Source organism: Durio zibethinus, chromosome 11, assembly GCF_047325235.1.
Source record: "Durio zibethinus cultivar Kanyao isolate XHJ-2024 chromosome 11, ASM4732523v1, whole genome shotgun sequence".
In the NCBI taxonomy this organism is placed as follows: domain Eukaryota; kingdom Viridiplantae; phylum Streptophyta; class Magnoliopsida; order Malvales; family Malvaceae; genus Durio; species Durio zibethinus.
This window is the reverse complement of record NC_143172.1, coordinates 6,187,737-6,208,805: the sequence shown is the minus strand read 5'-3', so window position 1 is coordinate 6,208,805 and position 21,069 is coordinate 6,187,737. Positions and strand designations below refer to the sequence as shown.

Below are 21,069 nucleotides of genomic sequence, written 5' to 3'. Positions count from 1 at the left end.
AAGATTGGTTATGTGAAGTTACAGATTTTGATTCAAATGTCTTAGAGGATGAAGTAAAACAATTTAACAAGATTGATTTGGGTAATTATTTTATTTATATCATTATTTTTCAATGCTTATTTCTTTAAATCTTTTAGTTAAAGCTAACTTTTTTTTATTTTTTTATGTACTTTTAGATTTATCCAAGATTGAATTAGACCCTGTAGTTAAATTTTTCTCTTTTAGACAATTTTAAATGGAATAATTTTTCATTGAATTGTGTTTTGCTTTTATTTATTTATTGCTGGAATATTAAAGGGTGTTACTGCCCACTGCTCACTGCCTTCTACTTACCATTGCCTACTGCCCATTGCCCATTGCCCATTGCCCACTGCTACCTACTACTTACTAGATATTAATATTTGAGACTTGGAATTTAAGTACTGTAATTGGTTAATATGTTTATCGTTGCTTGTTAAATGTTGTTTGAGAATTAGACTCTATGGATTATAATTTGCTATGTATTGTATGTGTTTATGTTGTTTAAGACTTAGACTTAGAGTTTATAAAGCTTGTATTTAGATTTTATTTGAGTATTGCTCATTGATTTAGAGCTTGTGTATTACTCACTGACTTAAACTTTATAAAATTTATGTGTTGATCACTGATGTTGTTTGATACATAGACTTACTGTGTATTATCTATTGCTCATTAATTTACAGCTTGAGATTAAATTTACTGTGCATGAAGCTTGTGTTTATGAGATTTGTGTTTAGATTTTATGAAATTTGTGTTTATGAATTATATGAATTACATTAAAAGTTGAATACAGCAAATAAAAAACGATTATAGTGAAAAAATGACCGAAACCAACAAGATTAGACAGAAACCAATACCAAGCTAGTATTGGTATAGTTTACAATCCCAACCACGGTGCACGTAAGCAACGAAAAGCTGGACAAAGCCGGTGATTAGGCAGACGCCCCATTATTCGTGGTGTTGCAATCAATCCAGTGGATCATCCTCGTTGAGGAGGTGAGGGGCGCACGAAAGGAGGTAGACCTTCGGTGTCACCTTGAGGGAAGCCCACCAAAGCAGGGTAAATCGATTTGATTTTTTTTTATTTTATATTATTATTCGGTTGGTTCCATTTTATTTTTGATTAAGTTAATTAAATTAATTTTTGAATTTTTTAAATCGAATTAACCGAATCGAGTTATTGCTCAATCTTAATTTTCTCTCTTTTAAAAAAGTCTGTAATATATTTAAACGTTAATTCGCTTGTTTCCGCCTAGAGAAGTCCAATGGATCGGCTGGTCTGCCAACCTGGCCAAGCTCAACCCTGATTCTAAACGAGATTTTTTAAACTTGAGCTGGCCTAGTACATTAATATATTTAATAACAATATATATTAAATAACAATTTTTTTATTACTCTTGTAGTACAAACTTGAACTGGCCTAGTACGTTAATTTCAACTTTTGTTGTAGTTGATTAGTTTAATAACAATTTTTTTGTATTACTCTTTAATAAATTAATATATGTTTTTTTACAAATTTTATACATAAATAAATATATAATATATAATAATATAATACAAAATATCAAAATAAAAATAAAAAAGTAATATCTAATAATATTATGATCGATTAATCATTTTAATTTTTTATTTTAATATTTAAACAAAAAAATAAAAAATAATAATAATATTCATGTGTCAACACTCAACACTATAAATGACACGTGACAAGCTAACTACACAGGCGCTCTAGAATGCAACCTACGTTTTTTTTTTTTTTTTTTGTTACAAAAACCCATGTAGTTAGCTTTAAATTATAGTAAGATTTGAGATTAACCATACACTAATATTTGCTGATAAAGATGCTGAGAATTTTTTGCATGCCATATTATTGCATTTCATAATTGTAATGCGGTGAACAAATTAAACAATTAGTTTGGTTTGATTCCTTTGGCAACCAATGGCTGCGTATCTGATGCTATTTTTACCTTTGGCTTCTTGTCATGTTAGGTGCCGATGGCTGACACTCTGTTAACAAATTAATTTGTTTCCCTTTATGCAACTTGTCCAAGTTTCAGACAAATGTGTTCATATAATAGCAAAAAAGGACAGATTTTTCTTCCTTTGTTTTTATTTGGTTTGATTATGTCTAGGGCTGTATGTGTATAAAGTATTGAAGAAAAAGGTCGACTCACCAAACAATGTGACGGAAGTCACAATTTTAAGCGTACTCATCACTGTGGGGCGATGAATATTCTAATAATATTGCTGATTAATTAATACTGAATGATTTGGAAAGAATGGCCAAAATTAGTTTCAAAGATTCTTCATTAAAATTTTGATTAAGTTGCTATCAGATGAAAGCTACACAATTATATATATTTTTGTTAGAGTCGTCGTAAGAGTAGAATTCTAACAAAACCAGAGAATTGATTCAGGTTCAGAAAATTTTAATCTCTTTAGTAACTTTCCCAGAAAATCATCTTGAGAAGAGATGGAATGTACCTTAAACATGCTCTTCAATCTTTCTCTAATTTTACCTTTGATTATCTATGTTGGCTTTCACGCTAATTTATTTCATAATATTCTGAAAAAAATAGGATATATGTTGGTGAATATAACTTACATGGGTTTGATCGTGTTTACTAGTGCAGAAATTGGATGCTGTAATTAATGTGATCTTTCATATATGCAGAGTCATGTCTCATGTGGTCGTGCTAAGTGGTAACTCTCACAATTGCTTAAGTCAGCTTTGCCCTACCAAACTTCATAAACAATCACAGATGACGAAACCTCAGAAAACTTCAACATAAACCTACCTCTATCATTTTTTTTCCCTCTAAAATAAAGAGATAAAGTCAAAATAGGACTTTTTTAACAAGTAGATTTCATTATTAAAAAAAAAAAGAAATTTAGTTCGCATTCCCACGAGGAAGAATTAAGTGTCGGTATACTGCATTTGGAGTTTGATATATATATATATATATATATAGATATATATACACAAATACAAAGTTACTTTTATTGATGGAAAAGTTTTGTCGCACAGACGTATATATATATATTTATATGTATATATTTATGCAATTATACATGCTTATGAAAGATATACCAACTTCAATAGAGATTGGCCATTCTATAGTTATAAGAATATTTAAGCTTCCTCATGGTAATATTAAATCTTAAGATCTCAAAGTTAGGGCTTTCTAAAATTATAACGCCTCCTTGATCATCATTAACAATGAGTTATTTTTAATTACGGAATTACACAATAAATTAGTTTCAATAATTTCATGCAATCTGAAAGTTATTAGTTTAATTGATTTTTTATGGTACCTACTTAATTAGTTTAATTCATATATATAATGTACAAATTACCATTTGTTTAATTTCATAAGTACATTGCCAGCTTCTATAGAAAAAGAAGAAGAGACAGTTTTAATAAGTTCAATTATTGAAACATATATGCAGCACATTGAAAAGGTTAATAAATAATAATGAAACTTGAACAAAATAGAAAAAGATAAATAGAAAAGATCTTCTACAAAATAGAAAAGATAAATAAATAAATAATAAAGAAACTTCATAGCAAAGAAAGTATCATTTAATTTTTATATATATATATATATATAGAATATTTTATTAATTTGGGATGCTTCCATATCAAGTCTCCTAAGGATTTTCCCCCTTTCCTCAAGACATAAATCAATAAGAAGATACCATTCTATAGACTTTTAATATATTTATTAATTTTTTTTCTTCAATATATTTATTAATTTATCTCCTCTTTAAACAATTTTCAATTTCTTACAAATGACTTGATGCTCTGATCACTTAAGCACAGCGAGAAAGGGCTGAAAATTAAAAAATAAAAAATCAAAATACAAGGGTGCAAAGAAAATTATTATATTAGCAGAAGCAGTCAGCTCAATTGGAATTTGCCATGTGTTCCAAAATCATAGGATAATTAAAACTCTATATTTGTTAATTACTTAACCAAGTTATCATATTGACAATAATTAAATTATGTTATCGGTCATCTTAATTTAATTATATAGCTAGGTAGCAACCAAATGTGACTTAGAAAAATTATAAATTAAAACAAGATATATATACATATATATATATCATATATTAAGACAAAATAATGTGACACACAATACACGCAATATGGTATATATTAAAAATAGCTAAAAATAGTTATGTAGTGTTAAGCAATTTTATTTTTAATTTCTTTTCTATTAATCTTTTCCCTTTTTTTTTTTTTTTTGTTGCGACGTCGGCTAACACTAGACAAAGGGAGGTTAAATTCCCTCCATATAGAGTCCATGCTATGGATGAGGAAGTTGCTGATTTTGGTGCCACGTCTGCATAGTTATATGCCTATGTAAGTTTTTCATTAATTTTTTTCGTTTGTAACGTGACGAAAAAACTGACGTTTAACACTCTCCATAACTTTTAGGATTGAATATGTAAAAGTAAAAGTTTTAGAATTGAAATATCTAAAAGGGAAAAGTTTTAGGATTAAAATTGTAATTATCAATTGTACTATATAACTACTTATGTAATTTCGGTGTTCACTTGTCCCCTCTGACCTCGCTTTTCCCATCTCTAATATACATTAACAGATTAATTTCCTATAAAATATATAAATAACTAATTGTTGATCAAAACTCATATAATATTATTGGTTTAAGTGATAAAAAGATTATATATCTTTTTTTATTATTTAAATTCGAATAGTTGAAAATCGAGAAAAAATAATTTTTCTTGAATTTTTAAAATCAAATATAGATAAAATTGCTTAAATTGACTAAAATTGGAGATAAACTGGGCGGAGCACATGAACCCTTTACTATTAAATAAAAAAATTCAAGTAATATTGACAAACTTGTATAATATTAAATTAGAGATTTAATACAAATGATCTATTCATATCTTTTAAAAAATAAATTCTCCTAAGTTGAAATTTAATCCTGATGTGTGCAAATTTTCTTCTTTTAATTTTGCTAAGCATTGATTTGTTTTGTTAGAAAATACATGTGTAATACTATTAATAGATTTTTATTAATAGATTTTAAGTAAGAGAGACATAAAGCCCCAAGATCATTACCTAATTAATTAGAAGGAATAATAGTGAGTGGTTCATTTCACATTTCTCGCCAATTGTTTTATGCAAAATAGGACAGAAAAAGATTTGTTCACGTTGAATGACTTAAACTTGTGGAATACATATTTCTTTTAAAAGGATAATAGTAGTATATATATCCATCATCACCTAAACCAGCGAGCCATCGGAAGCTTCTAATGTCAACGACAATTTTGTTTACATCAAAATCAACAGAGATAAATGAGGATTTTGAGTGTGATGACCATGGGAACGAACGAATGAGAAAGTGCTGGAGTAGGTAGCCCCGCCCGTATCTCTGTCTGTTACAATTACATTACATAACATACGTATACAAAAAAACGCGTACATCTCTACGTTAACGTCATGCTGCTGCTGCCGCGGCATATATGTCGAATACCAGATTTTGACATTTGACCCTCGAGCCGTAAATCCTTTGTCACCGTGACAAGAGTGATGAAAACGGAAGTAACATCAATTATTCCTAATTAAGGACCATTTGTCATATATAGTAGTAATCAACTAATTTACATTATTAAGATGATACGTGTTGAAAAGGATATAACATAATTAGCAGTAATCAAGTAATCATACGCTGTGGATAACATGTATAAAATAATGAAAATAAAGAAGTCTATACAGGTTAATTATATGAATTATTCCTACTTTTTATACACTCTCAGTGAAAATTTTTAATTCCAAAAATAAAATTAAAAAACTGATATTTCTTTTTTTTACTATATACTGATAGTAACATAATTTGAAAATTAAAAAGCAAGTAAGGACGACATGAACAATAATCAATATGAAATTCATCATTCATAATCAAGTTTGCCTTAGCTCATTTTAAAATATTTCAAGACAAAAATAAAAAGACTAAAGAAATTTAAAAAGATTAGTATGAAAGAAAAGGTTATATGCCATTAATTTGAAAATTGCACTTTCAATCAGCTAAAACAAATTCATGCCTTCATTCTCACTGCTTCTCTTTCTCAAAGCTTCCACTTTTTCTCCAAATTTCTTCGTCGTGCCACCTAGTTTGGATCCATGGATTTACTCCAACCTCATTTTCCTAAAATGGCTACTCCTTTCTAATTGTAAATCATGGTTCGAGGCTATGCCTTTAATGGACGTACCCTTGAGGATTGCATATCTATGTTACATGAATTCCCCCTCAGAGGATTGAAATCTGAAGACACCATTGGTCAGAATGCTTTCAGAGTACCAACAACTACATTGGACAACAATGGAACGGGCTAGCACAAGTTACTTGTAAAAAATCGATTCCTTTTGCAAAAAGCAACAAACTATAAAAACCCTAAACTTTGAAAGCAACCTACCAGATTTGCATGTTCAAGCAATTTTTTTTGGAATGACTGTTGATCTTGATCAGTCATTATTTCATCATGCCTGCGAATTGCACTATTACTTCTGCTAAGATGAAGTGTTTCCTCAAAGTGAATTTAGGACGTTCCAAGCCGGTGCCGCGCGCCCGCCCCCCGCCCCACCCCCCAACTATTGGCAAAATAACCATAGTAATCTAACGAAAATGCTTCCCTTGAACAAACTGAACAGTTCTCACATCACATTTCCTTTGACATTTGTGTTAAATGAAAATTTTAAAAATTTCACTGGGATCCAACAAATAATAGGAGCTTCAGTATTTCTGTTCCATCAGAAAGGAACCATCGACCTCTGTAATCCAGTTGCCCATAATTCCATCCTGTCAAGTAGAAATAATACACTCCCTCAAAATCTACAAACTAATTTACCTGTTTCAAAACTCAAATGCATGATTGCATTGTAAGCTTGTTTAATGAACAACCATCAATCATGCTGCATAAACATCAAGCCAGGCATAACCACTACTCCACCTTACAGATTACACTGGGAGCACAAACAGCTCTACATGAAAACATAGCAGACATATTCCATAACCAAGATATACCAACCCATTAATCCAGAAAAATAGCTTGTTAAATCTTCCCAAAGTGTATTAAACCATCTAAGTTGGGAGACTAATGTGTCTATGGACCCAGACGAGATAGAGCCTGCTTAACAGTGACCTAAACTAATATAAAAACAAATAAAATGGTTTGTAACTAAATTAAAGTGCAGGAGTTTGCCATAATGTTACGTTCCAATCATCTTAATCAACTTAGGAAACCCAAGTAACACAGAAGTCTGTCATTAAATACCATCATACTACAGCTCTTGAAGCCTACACAATATTCTCAGGATGTAGCTGTCAGGACACAAGTCATAGGTTCACCCTCTTGATATCCATGCCAAAGTCAGGTAGTAATCATGTTGAACTGGAATCTAGAAAGCTGCTGAGGAATGGTTGATATGACTGGTCCATATCTCTGTTAGACATTTAAGTGCTGCTGTTAGAACCAGAAGAGTAATAAAGCTAAAAATTATTTTTTGAAAAATGAAAGTAGAAACAGTATGGAATATATAAGCAGCAAAACTACTGTTCACCACTTCATAAAAAATGCAGGAAATTAGTAGTAGAAATCCAGAGGAAAGGAAAAAGGAAATTTAAGCGACAGAGGTAACAAAGTTGGTTGTTAACAGCAGAGATAATTTCAGAGAAGAAACATATGATCTACCAAGAGTAATTTGCCACAGATCCACAGTTCATTCTCCATTTCCCCTATACCAAGTTTTTGAAATCTTGAATTCACAACACAGATTTATTAACGCAAATATAAAAATAAAAAATTAAATTGCAAAACTCAAATTATAAATCAAGTTGAAGAATGGATGAGAGTCGGTATACTCCCTACCTGAACATTATCATAAAGCTCAAACAATGGTACAGCAAGTAGTTTCAAATTTTTTGGTACTGCAAAGTACTCTTTCTCAGACAAGTGAACAAGGAAAAGCTTCTTGCACTCCTGCAATATCAACAATAGAGGAGGTTGAGAAAGGATAGCATAGCTCATTAATAGCCACATGAAGTAACAAAAAGATCAAGAATAACTGCACGCTACCTTAGGTTTTGTGATGTGAGGAGGACAATATGGATACATTATGGTCTCAAAGTTGGGCCTCCACCAGATGGCCACACACTCACCAATCTGCAACAAGATAACAAGGAACAGAATTAGGCATTAAAAGATTTTTTTTTTCAAACTATATCACTGCAAAGTTCAAAGGAAATTGTGAGTAAAACATGCCCTCCTCATCCTAATAAGATAATTACAACAAATCTATACCTGCCAATCTGGCACAAGAGCAGGTGAATTAGCTCCAAGTTTGCTCGTCAGCTTCCTTTTCAAACCTTCAATCTCTAAAACCAAAAACAACCGACATATAATCTAAAAATAGTGCAGAAAAGATGTAAGGATAAAGACATTATGACATAGAAGGAAAAAAGTTAAAGTAAGATGATACCATTCTCTCCAGGCTTCAAGCGTCCACCAGGAAGTTTGCAGAATGTGTTCCCAATTTGCAGAAGAAGAATGTGAGGATGATTATGTTCTTGGACCTCCATGAGAAAATTGTATAAGCAATTGAACCATACAACGATAATAGTAATTGGTAAGTTATAGAAATAGGAGAAAGTAGCAAAAGTACAACACAAACTTGTAATGCCAAAAAGAATGCAAATTCCTTCAGATATTATAATAGTCAATCATAATGAAAAAAACATATAAAAATTCCTTGCCTTTAAAAAGGAGTCCTTCATGCATTAGGATGTAATTCCTCCTCTTTTCTTGATACACTATTTCATCTTTACATATGTAAGACAGTTGTAAATTTCTACCAGGTTAACTATTGTGGTCATATGTAAACACATTTACATGGTAGACACCTCTGAGATGCAAAAACAACCTCCCTTTCTATGATAATGAACAATGGCAGAGATAGCCTGCTGATGCTTAAGTATGAAACACGCTGTCATTTTGGAGGCTTTATCACACATTTGAATAACCTTTTTCTCTCCAAATGTAGTCAATTTATTATTTAACCAAATTTAGAACAAGTAAACTTTTAGCAGTTAACATATGTAGATGTAGTATTTTCCAATTCCAAGATGTTTAAGTTACTATCTTATCATAATTTCAAATTTTACACAGTGTTCTAATTTTTCCTCATAAAAATGACAAAGTACCAAGTCTGCAATAAAATTGCATTTGTCATCACATAATAATGAAGATATTGTTATGAAAAAGGTTAAATACATCTAGAACATTACGTCTTTCTGAAGTTTCAACGTGATGGATCTCTAACAAGAAACATTGTCACTAGTCAAATCTACCAAAAGCATGCCACAGAGGATTATCATATAAATAACTCAAAGTATAAACATTAAAGACATGACTGCATGAGACTATGTGTAGAAAACTAGGATTTAAAAATATTACCACAAATTTTCACAAAAGAGAATGAAGCATAAGCATCACAAGGTAAATTCTTCTTGGTGTACTATAGCATAATGGGTAAACAGAAGCATACTAACATACCAGTAAAATCGCCTCAACACTTGTCCTCATACCCTCTTTCATATAACTGCAACTCGCAATCAAAAGAAGCAATTACAAACTTGAGCTTGTAGATAGCAAAGTTTCAACATGCCAGTCTTCACAGTAAATTTATTCCACCCACAATTAATCTTCAATGGAGACTTTTAGTTTAGAAAATGAATTTGCATTCTTGGGTTTTGCTTTGGGTTTCGAAAACGAGAATAAAAAAAGAATATTTAGCAAAACACAAACTTTCTCGTAAATAGAAAAAAAAATTCGACATTTGTACTTCATCTAAAATATGAGAAAGACAATCCAAATCTCAGTAAAAAAACTTATATTGTTTTTATCAGTAATTTCCTTTTGATCTACAAATACCCCTCAGTTCGCAAATCGCGATATAGTTTAAGAAAGATGATGAAACTAAGGTTTCAAAACTTATATCATCGACTGAACTAATTCGAACAGTCCAACATAAGTAATTCCAAATTAGTTTTTTTTTTTTTTTTTTTTTCATGTTTCTGGAACCGAATAACACAGAGCACAAAAGGAAAAACTTCAGCGCAGCATTCTCGAGAACCAAAAGGAGAAATGGGGTTTATCTAGGGTTTTTAAAATATCCTGTAAAAATGCAATTGAATAAGAAAAATAAAAAGGAGAAAGTAATAAAATTACTTGACTTTCATGCGAGCAAGGCGATCCGCGACGGACGTGTCCTTCTCCATATTCGGCTCTTTGGTGCCAAAGGTGTAGCTCGACAATGGATATGTGTTCACCGCCGGTGACGTTACCATCTCTATCCTCTCCGCAATCGTATAAGCTTTAACTGTATTAAATTATCGAACCGTCGAAACGTTTCTCTTTTGGGAGGAAAAATCGTTTCGATGAGGAAAAAGGAAAAATTAGAAACGGAGGGAGTGAAAATTTTGGTACTTTGTAAAAAAGTACTAGTAAAGGGGTTAAATATTATACTCTTCTTATTTAAACTATACAATTTTTTTTATAAGTGAAAAACTATACAACTTCTTAATATTTAACAAAAACATTTCAAATTAGGCATTAAAATTGTATTTCATCACATGCTTTTAATTCATTTCACTAACATCCAACAATTAACATGGTATAAATTAATATACATGGCAAAAAAATGTCAGGTAATTAGGACACATGAAAAAAAATTTTATATCATTTTTATTTTTAGTAAATTGTTATTTTTGGAACTTAAAAATAAAAAAAATAAAGAAAAAAAATAAAGGAAATTAAAAAAAAAGAAAAAAAGATGAAAAAAAAAAAAAGATGGGAGGGCATGAAAGGAATGGACGCTAGCCAACGACAAATTTCGCTAGCTCGAGATAAGAGAAAAGGGGAGGTGAAAGGGGAAAGGACGCTAGAGGTAGGTGTAGGTGGAAGAAAAAAAATTAAGAAAATTAAAAATTAATTTAAAATTATAATATTTGATTTAGATGATTTATTTTTTATTTAATTTGAATTAAAATTAAAAATTAAATATATATATATTAAGTTTGATTGGATTTTGAATTAAGACCTAAAAAATTAAAAAAAAATGAATCTAATCAAATTATAAATTTTTATTACTTTATATATATTTTAAATTTTTATAAAATAAAAATAATTATTTTATATATAAAACAATTTAAATATATTAATAATCTTATAAAAATAACATATAAAAATTAAAGAAATAAAATTTAAAAATGATGAACCAAATTTAATTAAAATAATAAAATTCAATTCAAATCAAATTATTTTAAAAAAAAAATTTAAATTCATATCAAAATTTTAAAATTTCTAATAACATGTATTATTGAAAAAATCTAAAGCATTACCACTGAAGGAAAATTTAATCACTTAGATGCCTAAGGCTCGCCCTTACCCTTCCTCTTTCTACCTTTCATCCTCTCTTGGACCTTTCTTTTTTTTTCCCTTAAAATTTTAATTTTTTTATTTTCTATTTCAAAAATAAGAATTGAAAAATATATTTATATATTTTAATTTATTATTTACTATTAAAAAAACGTATTTTTCTTAAAATAAAAAAATTTATTTTATTTTTTTATGACAGGACCTGTAGAAGGCAAACCCTTTGGACTCACATTTCCTTGCCGAACTCGGGAGAATTAGCGCAAAATCCCACCGTCATGGCTTCCTAGCTCGTCCGCTCCATTTAGCAATGCCTTGAAAAAAAATTAATTTTAAAATTTTACATTGATTTTTAAATTTTATAAATATATATTTATTTTTTAAAATTTAAAATACATTTCTAAAAAAAACATGACATTGTGATAAACTTTTGCTGGTTAAATTTTACCACGTGATCATTAGACTAAGACTATTAGTTATTAGTGCATTTTACAATTGAAAATTGAACTTTAGAGACTTGAATGTAAACTTTTATTTTTAACAACCAAAATAATAATAATAATAATAATAATTGTTGGGCAGGAAACTGAGTATTTGGTCGTTATTAAAACATAATTTTAATAATCATCTTGAAATTTTGGTATTTAGTGCTTATTTAGATTTGAAAGCAATTCCAGTTGAGTGCAATTGAAGGGTGTAATTACGCCATAAAATCATTTGGGAAACAAATAATAGCACGCTGGAAGAAGTATAACCGCATTGCATCTTCAGTCAGAAACTAGAACTTCATGGTTCCAGTGAAGAGCAACAGCTCTTTTCCATGTTTATCCTCACTTTGTTTTTTTTTTAATCAACATTTATTCCTTTTTTTCATTTTGTTTAAATTTTATATATATTTTTTAAAATGATTTATTTTATTGGCAAAAGTAAATTTTTAATTATTTATTAATATGTTATTATTTGACAAAAAATTTAATATTTTTAATTATTTATTAATTTTGTTAAATAATTTTAAAATGTTTATTATAGACAATTTTTAATTTAATATTTTTAATAATTATTTTTTTATTAAAATCAATCTCATTATTAATTTTACTTTTATATTTAAATATATATTTCATTATTAATTTTACTTTCATTACTAAAATAATTAATTTCACTTTTATTATTATTTTTAATCTCATCGGTTAATTTCATTATCATCAAACGTATTATTTCCTAATTGGACTTGAATGGATCTAGTCCATTAGGCTCAAGCTTAGCCCGTTGACAAGAAAATTTTAAACACCTATCCGACAATAAGGACCACCGTCGGAGGGCCAAATTCGATTTCAATTTTTGGGCTTCACTGATCAGTCTCGTTTCGACTAACTTGTTCATCGTAAAGCTGCGCGTTTATCTGATAGGAAAGCGCGGGCGCGGCAAATGAACAAAAGCCTTCATCTCCATGTATCCATCCTTTCGAGAATCATCATCTCTCCGAAATCCATTCAATTTGGTTGATCAGTTGACCGACCAAACATGGACAAACTAAAGCAACAAGTCATTTCTCGTTTCTTTGCTCCCAAACCAAAAATCTCATCCAACCCAACTCCACCGTCAAACCCGTCATCTTCTTCTCCTCCTCCTCCACCGCCAATCTCACCCCCTAACGTAAAAACAACGGTCTCTTTTTCACCTTCTAAACGCAAACTTCTCTCCGCCCACCTTGCTTCCTCTGCTAAAAGACCCAAAACCAAGCTTTCCCCTCACACCCATAACCCTGTTCCTCCTCAGCCTAATCCTTCCCTCCACCAAAAGTTCCTCCAGAAACTTCTAGAACCCTCTTCACCACCTCTTCTGGAACCTTCCGAATCCGACCACAAAAAGTACACCCCATTGGAACAACAAGTAGTGGATTTAAAAAGCAAATACCCGGATGTTCTTCTCATGGTGGAAGTCGGTTACAGGTTCCGATTCTTTGGGAAGGATGCGGAAATTGCGGCGAAAGTGTTGGGAATTTACGCCCACATGGACCGCAACTTCTTAACCGCAAGTGTGCCAACTTTTCGACTGAATGTCCACGTGAGGAGACTGGTCAGTGCCGGGTACAAGGTTGGGGTGGTGAAACAGACAGAAACGGCAGCGATTAAGGCTCATGGTTCAAACCGGGTTGGACCATTTTGCAGGGGTTTGTCGGCATTGTACACGAAGGCGACGCTGGAGGCCGCAGAGGATGTGGGAGGGAAAGATGAAGGTTGTGGTGCGGAGAGTAATTACTTGTTTTGTGTTGTGGAGAAAGGTTTGGAATCTTCAGGGTCGGTTTCAAATTGTGGTTGTGTTGATGTGAGGGTTGGGGTTGTTGGAGTGGAGATTTCAACCGGGGATGTTTTTTATGGGGAGTTTGATGATGGGGTTATGAGGAGTGGGCTTGAAGCTGTGGTTTTAAGCTTGGCTCCGGCTGAGTTATTGCTTGGAGAACCGCTTTCAAAACAAACAGAAAAGGTATTTCCTTTATTAGTGTTACAATTTGTGAAGTGGCATATTTGCAGAGAGGTTTAATTGTTAAAACTAACCTCATTTGTTTTAAAACGAAAAATATTGGATAAACTATGTTGAGGAAGTTTATTTCTTTGGGTAGAATGGCATTACATTGAAAGTGTTTGCAATGGCTTTGTTCTTATGGATTTCTGTAGTTAATAGCTGTTTATAAGAGAAAATGCTGTTTAAGAAGAGGAATTTTTGAGGTATTATGGTTATGAGTGGGAATGGATGGCGGTAAAGAGTCATTTAATGGAAAATAGAGTAAGATTGTAGTCGTTGAAACTTGCCAAATATATAGATAAATATAGTCCCACATTTTTGGTTGAAATGCTTTACGTTTTCGAATTTTGAATATTAACTGAAAGTCTGGTCAAAGCATCTGGCTCCTTCAACCATGAAAAACGGAAAGGTGTGTCAATATTTTCCGGATAATAAAAATTCAAAATTCAGAGGGTATGTCTTCCAAAATTTTCATGATAATAAAAATTCTTGTATCAGTTGCTACTAGCATATGCTGGACCTGCTTCAAATGTTCGACTGGAGCATGCCTCTCGTGATTGTTTCAAAGGTGGTGGTGCACTAGGAGAAGTGATGTCTGTATACGAGAAGGTGGCTGAAGATAATTTTGCAGATAATGTGAATCAGTTAGAGGAGGCAGCAGAACAGGGAAATTCTCACTGTTCAATTCAGGTGTGACATTGGTCACTACTTTTTTGCGCACTGAAAGAAACATTGAATTTGAATTATGGTTTCTTTTGAGGTTTGTTTTACTCTTGGGTGTCAACTAGTCCTCATGGGTAATTTTTGTGGTGAATTATACATATTTTATACTGTGAAAATTAGACAATGTTTAGCTGTTTCTTCAAAAATTTTGCTGCTTGCCTACCTATTTCCATATAATACTACTAACTTGAATTCGTTCTTCTAGTAATCCAGGGTTTGTTATTGATCTTTCTCTAATGTATTAGTTTACTTTTCTTACTTTATTGGTTTTAAGGGAGTCATGAACATGCCAGATTTGGCGTTACAAGCATTGGCCTTAACCATTCGTCATCTCAGTCAATTTGGACTTGAAAGAATTGTGTGCCTGGGAGCTTCATTTCGTCCCTTATCAAGCAGCATGGAGATGAATCTTTCAGCAAATACACTTCAACAATTAGAGGTAATTGTTTTATCGTTTTGTATATGTGTCTAGTCCTGAGATTTTCTCAAAACATTAGTTTCCTTTATTGCCAAGTTGCTTTTATCTGGGTTGTTGTTTGCCTGTCCTGCCACAAAATGGCATCAGAAATTTGTCATTCGCTCATGCATGTACTAGTAGAGATTTGCCCTCATTCTGAAGGTCAACTAGCATACCCTATCAATAAATCTTCTCTATCTTGCAATCAGTTGTGAACAAGCATTGTATAAAGACTGATAACAATGGGTAAAATCCTGCATGAGATATAATCTTTTTAGATCTATGGTAGCCAGTTAGAACTCTAGAAGTTTGTTATTAGTTAGCATTGATTTTTTGAAAAAATTAATTCATACATTATTCAATTTTAGAAAAACTGCCTGTGGCTAAAATGTTTCCTTTGAAACATTTTATCTGGTTAAGAACTTTCTGCATCTTAATTTGAACCTTGTTTTACTCTGAATAGATTCTTTTGCTATCTCCAGATTTTGAAGAATAATTCAGATGGGTCTGAATCTGGCTCATTACTGAAAATCATGAATCATTGTCTTACTATTTATGGATCAAGGCTTCTCAGACACTGGGTATTTGACCTAAAACTGAGTCTGATTTCTGGTAGTTTGTCATATTTTTCTTAACTTACAATTTTACCTTAGAGTTTTGTTTCATAAAACAGGTGACTCACCCATTGTGTGATAGAAACATGATATCTGCTCGACTTGATGCTGTTTCTGAAATTTCTTTGTCAATGGGGTCTTATAAAGGCTCCCAGAGAATTGTTGAGATTGATGCTGAAGATTCTGATGTAACCATTGTGCAGCCAGAATTATCCTGTGTGCTTTCCTCGGTTTTAACTTATTTAGGAAGATCACCTGATATTCAACGCGGAATAACAAGAATCTTCCATCGAACTGCTACTCCAGCAGAGGTATCATCATTCATCACCCTCTTTATCTTTGTTATTGGGCGTGCAGCATGAGAGCAACAATTACTCCAGTAGTCCGGCTTACAAGGCTCTTTCTATTTTCTTTGCATGGAAATGTTTAAATGTTATACTATGGTCTTTTGGCACTATAATTTCTTATCTGTTGGTTGGCAAGTCGTTCAGGATATGTACTAATGAAGAAACTGAAAGTTTAATTTTAATTTGTAACTAGTAACTTGATCTTCTGTTCTTTTTTCTTGGTTCCCCTGTCGCATTTAAGCCATTGATAAGAATGTCTTGTGTTCCTTGTTGTAAAGTAGCCTCAATAGTGGGTGCCATTGTGTAAAGCCCGCTGCTTGATGTGCTGATAAATTCCTAAGGATTCAATTGTATAGTTCATTGCAGTTATTCAAACTATTTTATCTGCTGGAAAGCAACTTCAGCGGCTTTGTATTGATGAAGAATATGAAGACTATGGCGGCAGGAAAGTGTGTATTGTGACTGTGCAGTCTGCTCTGTTGAAAAGGTTGATTTTGACTGCTTCATCTTCCAATGTACTTGGCAAAGCTGCAAAACTATTATCTACCCTAAACAAAGAAGCAGCTGATAAAGGGGATTTAACAGACTTAATCATCATCTCTAAAGATCAGTTTCCAGAGGTTTGTATTTGGATGAAAGTGAAGATCTCTGAATTTTAATCTTCTTGTGCTTGTTGTTGTCTTGTTTTTTGATTTTTTTCAGATCCAATTGGTTTGACTGGTTACCTACAGGTTGCTAGAGCTCGGAAAGCAGTTCAATTGGCAAAGGAGAAACTGGATAATTTGATTGCCTTGTATAGAAGGCAACTTGGGAAACACAATTTGGAATTTATATGTGTGTCAGGAACTACACATTTGATAGAGGTAGGTTTATTTATTTATTCTGGAAGACTTAATCAAGCAAAGTTCTCTAGACAATTATAATTCTGTTGCACATGGTTTACTTGTTCTTGCAATCCTAGTTTGGTTTATGTGGCCCTGAACCACTTCAGCTTCAATGCAGTTGCCTATAGATGCCAATGTACCTTCAAACTGGGTTAAGGTAAACAGTACCAAAAAAACAGTAAGGTATCATCCACCTGAAGTATTGACTGCTCTAGACCAGTTAAGACTGGCAAATGAAGAGCTTATCATTATCTGTAGAGCTGCATGGGGCACCTTTCTTAGGGAATTTGAAGAATATTATGTGGAGTTCCAAGCTGCTGTTCAAGCACTTGCCGCTTTGGACTGTTTGCACTCTCTTGCCACTCTTTCAAGAAATAAGGTATGTACTTGGTGGACCTTCACACGTTGTTCTTGATCTGGCTAAATTGATATTTATTTTCTTTTTCAATGGTTTATTGCAGAATTATGTTCGTCCTAACTTTGTGGATGACAATGAACCTGTTCAGATAAAAATCCACTCTGGTCGTCACCCTGTAAGTTGAAGCATATGTATTTAAACATATAAATCTAACTGTACTTACTAACTGCACTTATTTGGAACATGTTGAAAGATTTTTTACTAAATGCTAACATATATTAATAGAAAATTGATTTGTCAAGTGCTTATTGCCATCAATGAAAAAAGTTTTTTGTCAACTTGCATGATGTTCTTAGGCATCCATAAATTGTATATTTATGAGAATTAAGCTTAAATAGTATATAATTGTTGTGTACTATTTGTCTCTGTTGGAGAAATCAACTTTCTATTAATGAGTTAACCTAGGATGCATTGGTTTGACCATGTTCTAATGCAGACTACATCTCATAAAATATTCCTTTTTCTTAACACCTTCTTCTTCTTTTGCCCCTAAAATTAATCACCATGATTGATGACTTTTGACCAAATACCAGAACTAAAGATGTGTTTGGTACACAAGATTATGATAGGATAAAGTAAGATGATATTATAAATAGGATTAGATTAAATAATGTCATCATATCTTGTCTTTAATATGTGTAAGGATTATAATAAGATAATTTATTTATTTGTCAAAATTACCTTTCCTCAAAATTTATACACTTTAAATTATTGATGTAATTTTTAAGAGTATAATAGGACATGTAAGTTTAATTTCATGAATTTAAAAATAATCCTCTCCACTTTTGGAGGATTGAATCATCTTATATCAAGAGGATAATTAATCCTCTTTGTAATCCTATCCCTTTCTTTAGATACAAACCAGATATAATATATAATGATTATCATTCTATCATATCCATCATCTTATGCACCAAACATGACCTAAATTCTATATATAAACTACAGCTGATACATTGCTCTGGGGTGTTTGTTTATTGAGTGCTATGTTTGATCAGGTGCTGGAGACTATCTTACAAGATGGTTTTGTTCCGAATGACACAACGTTGCATGCAAATAGGGAGTATTGTCAGATTGTCACTGGTCCTAATATGGGTGGGAAAAGTTGCTACATTCGTCAGGTTGCTTTAATTGCTATGATGGCTCAGGTAGAATTTTAGCTCACATACTATTTCTCTGTCTCTTCCCCCCTCCCCTTCTCTTATCTCCTCTTTTGTTATCTTCAGTATTATTTTGTCCTTAAGCTAAATTATTCTTATCACACTGTATATTACAAATTGTTATGGTTTCTTGCAAAATATTGCTGTGTATCCCTTTCTCAATATCTGTCATAGTTTTTTTGCTATCACTAAGGTCATTCATGTGCATTTTCTAAATTAGATACTACTTGTATACTTATCCAAAAAAAAAAAAAAGTAATTTAATAGAAGGGCAAGATTCATTCCACTAAAGGCATGATGATATGTGTTAATGTTAAGCTGGGTTTTCATCCTTTTCTCATCCCTTCACAAATTCTCCTGCATGATTTTACATATTCGTATGAGAAGGGTGAATTTATGAGATTTTCTTCTGCCATTGTTGATTGTTAAGTAAATAATCCCTATGATGTCCAGTTCCTCTCTTTTTTCACTGTGTTTCTTGAAATAAAAATATTAATAGTCTTACTGTTTCAAAACGTGCCCTCTGATCTTTCTAGGTTGGTTCCTTTGTACCAGCAGCATCAGCTACTCTGCCTGTATTAGATGCTATCTACACACGCATGGGTGCTTCCGACAGTATCCAACAAGGGAGAAGTACCTTTCTAGAAGAACTAAGTGAGGCCTCCCAAATACTCCACAATTGCACTGCACGCTCACTGGTTATCATTGATGAGCTTGGAAGAGGAACTAGTACACATGATGGTGTAGCTATTGCTTATGCTACATTGCAGCATTTGCTCGAGCAGAAAAAATGCATGGTTCTTTTTGTTACCCATTACCCTAAAATTGCTGACATTAAAGTTGAATTTCCTGGGTCTGTGGAGGCATATCATGTTTCATATCTGACTTCGCATAATGATGATGGTACCATGGATGCAAAATCAGATCATGAAGTCACCTACCTATATAAGCTTGTCCCTGGTGTTTGTGAAAGGAGTTTTGGTTTCAGAGTTGCACAACTTGCACAGGTAACTCTCTTTCTCTCCGTGTTGCTTAAAAGTCATTTCAGAATAAGAACTCCAAAACAGAACAATCTAACGTGAAACCTATGTCATGGTCCTAGAGAGGAGCCATGAACCCCACATCGGTTTCGTACTAAAATTGATCTTGGGATATCAGTGTTCGCATCACTTTCAACTTGTGAGATGCCTTTTGTGAGACAAAACCGTAAGTTCCTGTGGGATTAAAGTGAATAATACCTTACAAGTTGGTGGGGACCATGACACTTTGGTATAATTCAGGTTGACAAGATTTATAAGGAAAGACTTTTAAGTGCTGCCTGCTATTTACATAGAACTGGCCCAATTCTGGCTTTCGTGGACGTTGTTGATTGTTCCCATTTAATTTCTGCGAATATGAATAAACGTTTTATTCTAAACATTTACTTCTCATATAAGTTGTTTGGATACTTAATGTTTTGATGCAGTTGCCTTCATCATGCATCGATCAAGCAATTATTATGGCTACAAGGTTGGAAGCAATTGAAGGCAGCAGAGTGAGAAAAAAATCAGAAGAAAGGCAGTGCTTAGAAACAGCAACAAGTGATCAAGAACTAGAAACAGAAGAGAATGTTTTGAATTCTACAGGTAGCTTCTGCAGTGAAAGGATAGTAGATTCGGAAGAATTTGCTAATGCTTTCAGGGACTTGCTTTTGAACTTGACCTCTGCAATAACGAATGATGATCTTGCAAAAAGCTTTCAGTTATTGGAAGAGGCTAGAAGCATTGCAAAGGAATTAATAGAAGGGTAAATGTTTAGGTAATCTATATTTAAGCTTTCACTCTGTCAATTTCTTTCTTTCTTTTTGAAAGAATTTAATGGTGAAAGCATATTCATACAGATCTCTGCTATTTGCTAGATCTTGATTAAGTTGCATTGCTTCGATGGTAGTAGTTTCAATCTCATTTTTGACACATTTAATAATTCGCTGCACCAGATCAGAGGCAGTTCTACAAGGTGAGACAGTGTATATAGTATACGGAAAGAACAGCCACATGAGATTGATGGAGGCACAAATGAGATGATGGATTGCTGGAATTTTGTGTATAGTATTGTATACGAGGAAAATTTTTAACTTCTATAATGAATCTGAGTTCCATGTTGACGCTTCCCGATGTTTTGTTGTGAAAATGAGATTGTCAAGTGTGAATGATTTTTAAATTATAGTAAAATATTTAATATTGTATTTGAATCTAAAAACTTTTGATATATGGATTATAAATTTATTAATTAATATGATTTTTAAAAAATTATTTATTTATCATATATTTTCATTTAAAATTAATCATGTTAAAAGTAAATATAATTTTAATTATTACATTTATAATTTAGATATTATATTGAAGATTTTTAATTTTCAAAGTTTAAGTATCACATTAAGGATGTGTTTGATAAATAAAATTATGGTAAGATAAAATATTATG

General features: G+C 32.0%; 2 protein-coding genes across 10 annotated transcripts; one reads left to right on the top strand and one right to left on the bottom strand.

Annotated features, from left to right (window-relative positions):
- Positions 1 to 7,080: 7,080 nt before the first annotated feature.
- On the bottom strand, positions 7,081 to 10,541 carry LOC111291211 (pre-mRNA cleavage factor Im 25 kDa subunit 2-like). Its single transcript, XM_022882842.2, has 7 exons — positions 10,276 to 10,541; positions 9,601 to 9,646; positions 8,528 to 8,621; positions 8,350 to 8,423; positions 8,125 to 8,211; positions 7,918 to 8,028; positions 7,081 to 7,491 (listed from the first exon to the last, which is right to left on the bottom strand). Exons 1-7 carry the CDS (start codon positions 10,392 to 10,394, stop codon positions 7,420 to 7,422), a joined length of 603 nt encoding a protein of 200 aa, XP_022738577.1. The 5' UTR covers positions 10,395 to 10,541; the 3' UTR covers positions 7,081 to 7,419.
- A 2,367-nt stretch (positions 10,542 to 12,908) lies between these two features.
- Positions 12,909 to 20,758, top strand: MSH3 (homolog of DNA mismatch repair protein MSH3). Of its 9 annotated transcripts, none has more exons than XR_016346267.1 (13): positions 12,909 to 13,965; positions 14,503 to 14,694; positions 15,002 to 15,166; positions 15,667 to 15,765; positions 15,858 to 16,109; positions 16,502 to 16,765; positions 16,877 to 17,008; positions 17,148 to 17,408; positions 17,491 to 17,562; positions 18,446 to 18,595; positions 19,166 to 19,614; positions 20,073 to 20,404; positions 20,583 to 20,758. XR_016346267.1 is itself a non-coding variant. In XM_022880346.2 (13 exons), exons 1-12 carry the CDS (start codon positions 13,003 to 13,005, stop codon positions 20,394 to 20,396), a joined length of 3,345 nt encoding a protein of 1,114 aa, XP_022736081.1. In that variant the 5' UTR covers positions 12,909 to 13,002; the 3' UTR covers positions 20,397 to 20,404; positions 20,583 to 20,758. The 9 variants fall into 9 exon arrangements, 6 of the variants coding, with proteins under 6 accessions (XP_022736081.1, XP_022736080.1, XP_022736079.1 ...); XR_016346268.1 differs by having other exon boundaries at positions 20,487 to 20,758; XM_022880346.2 differs by having other exon boundaries at positions 19,144 to 19,614.
- Positions 20,759 to 21,069: the final 311 nt, after the last annotated feature.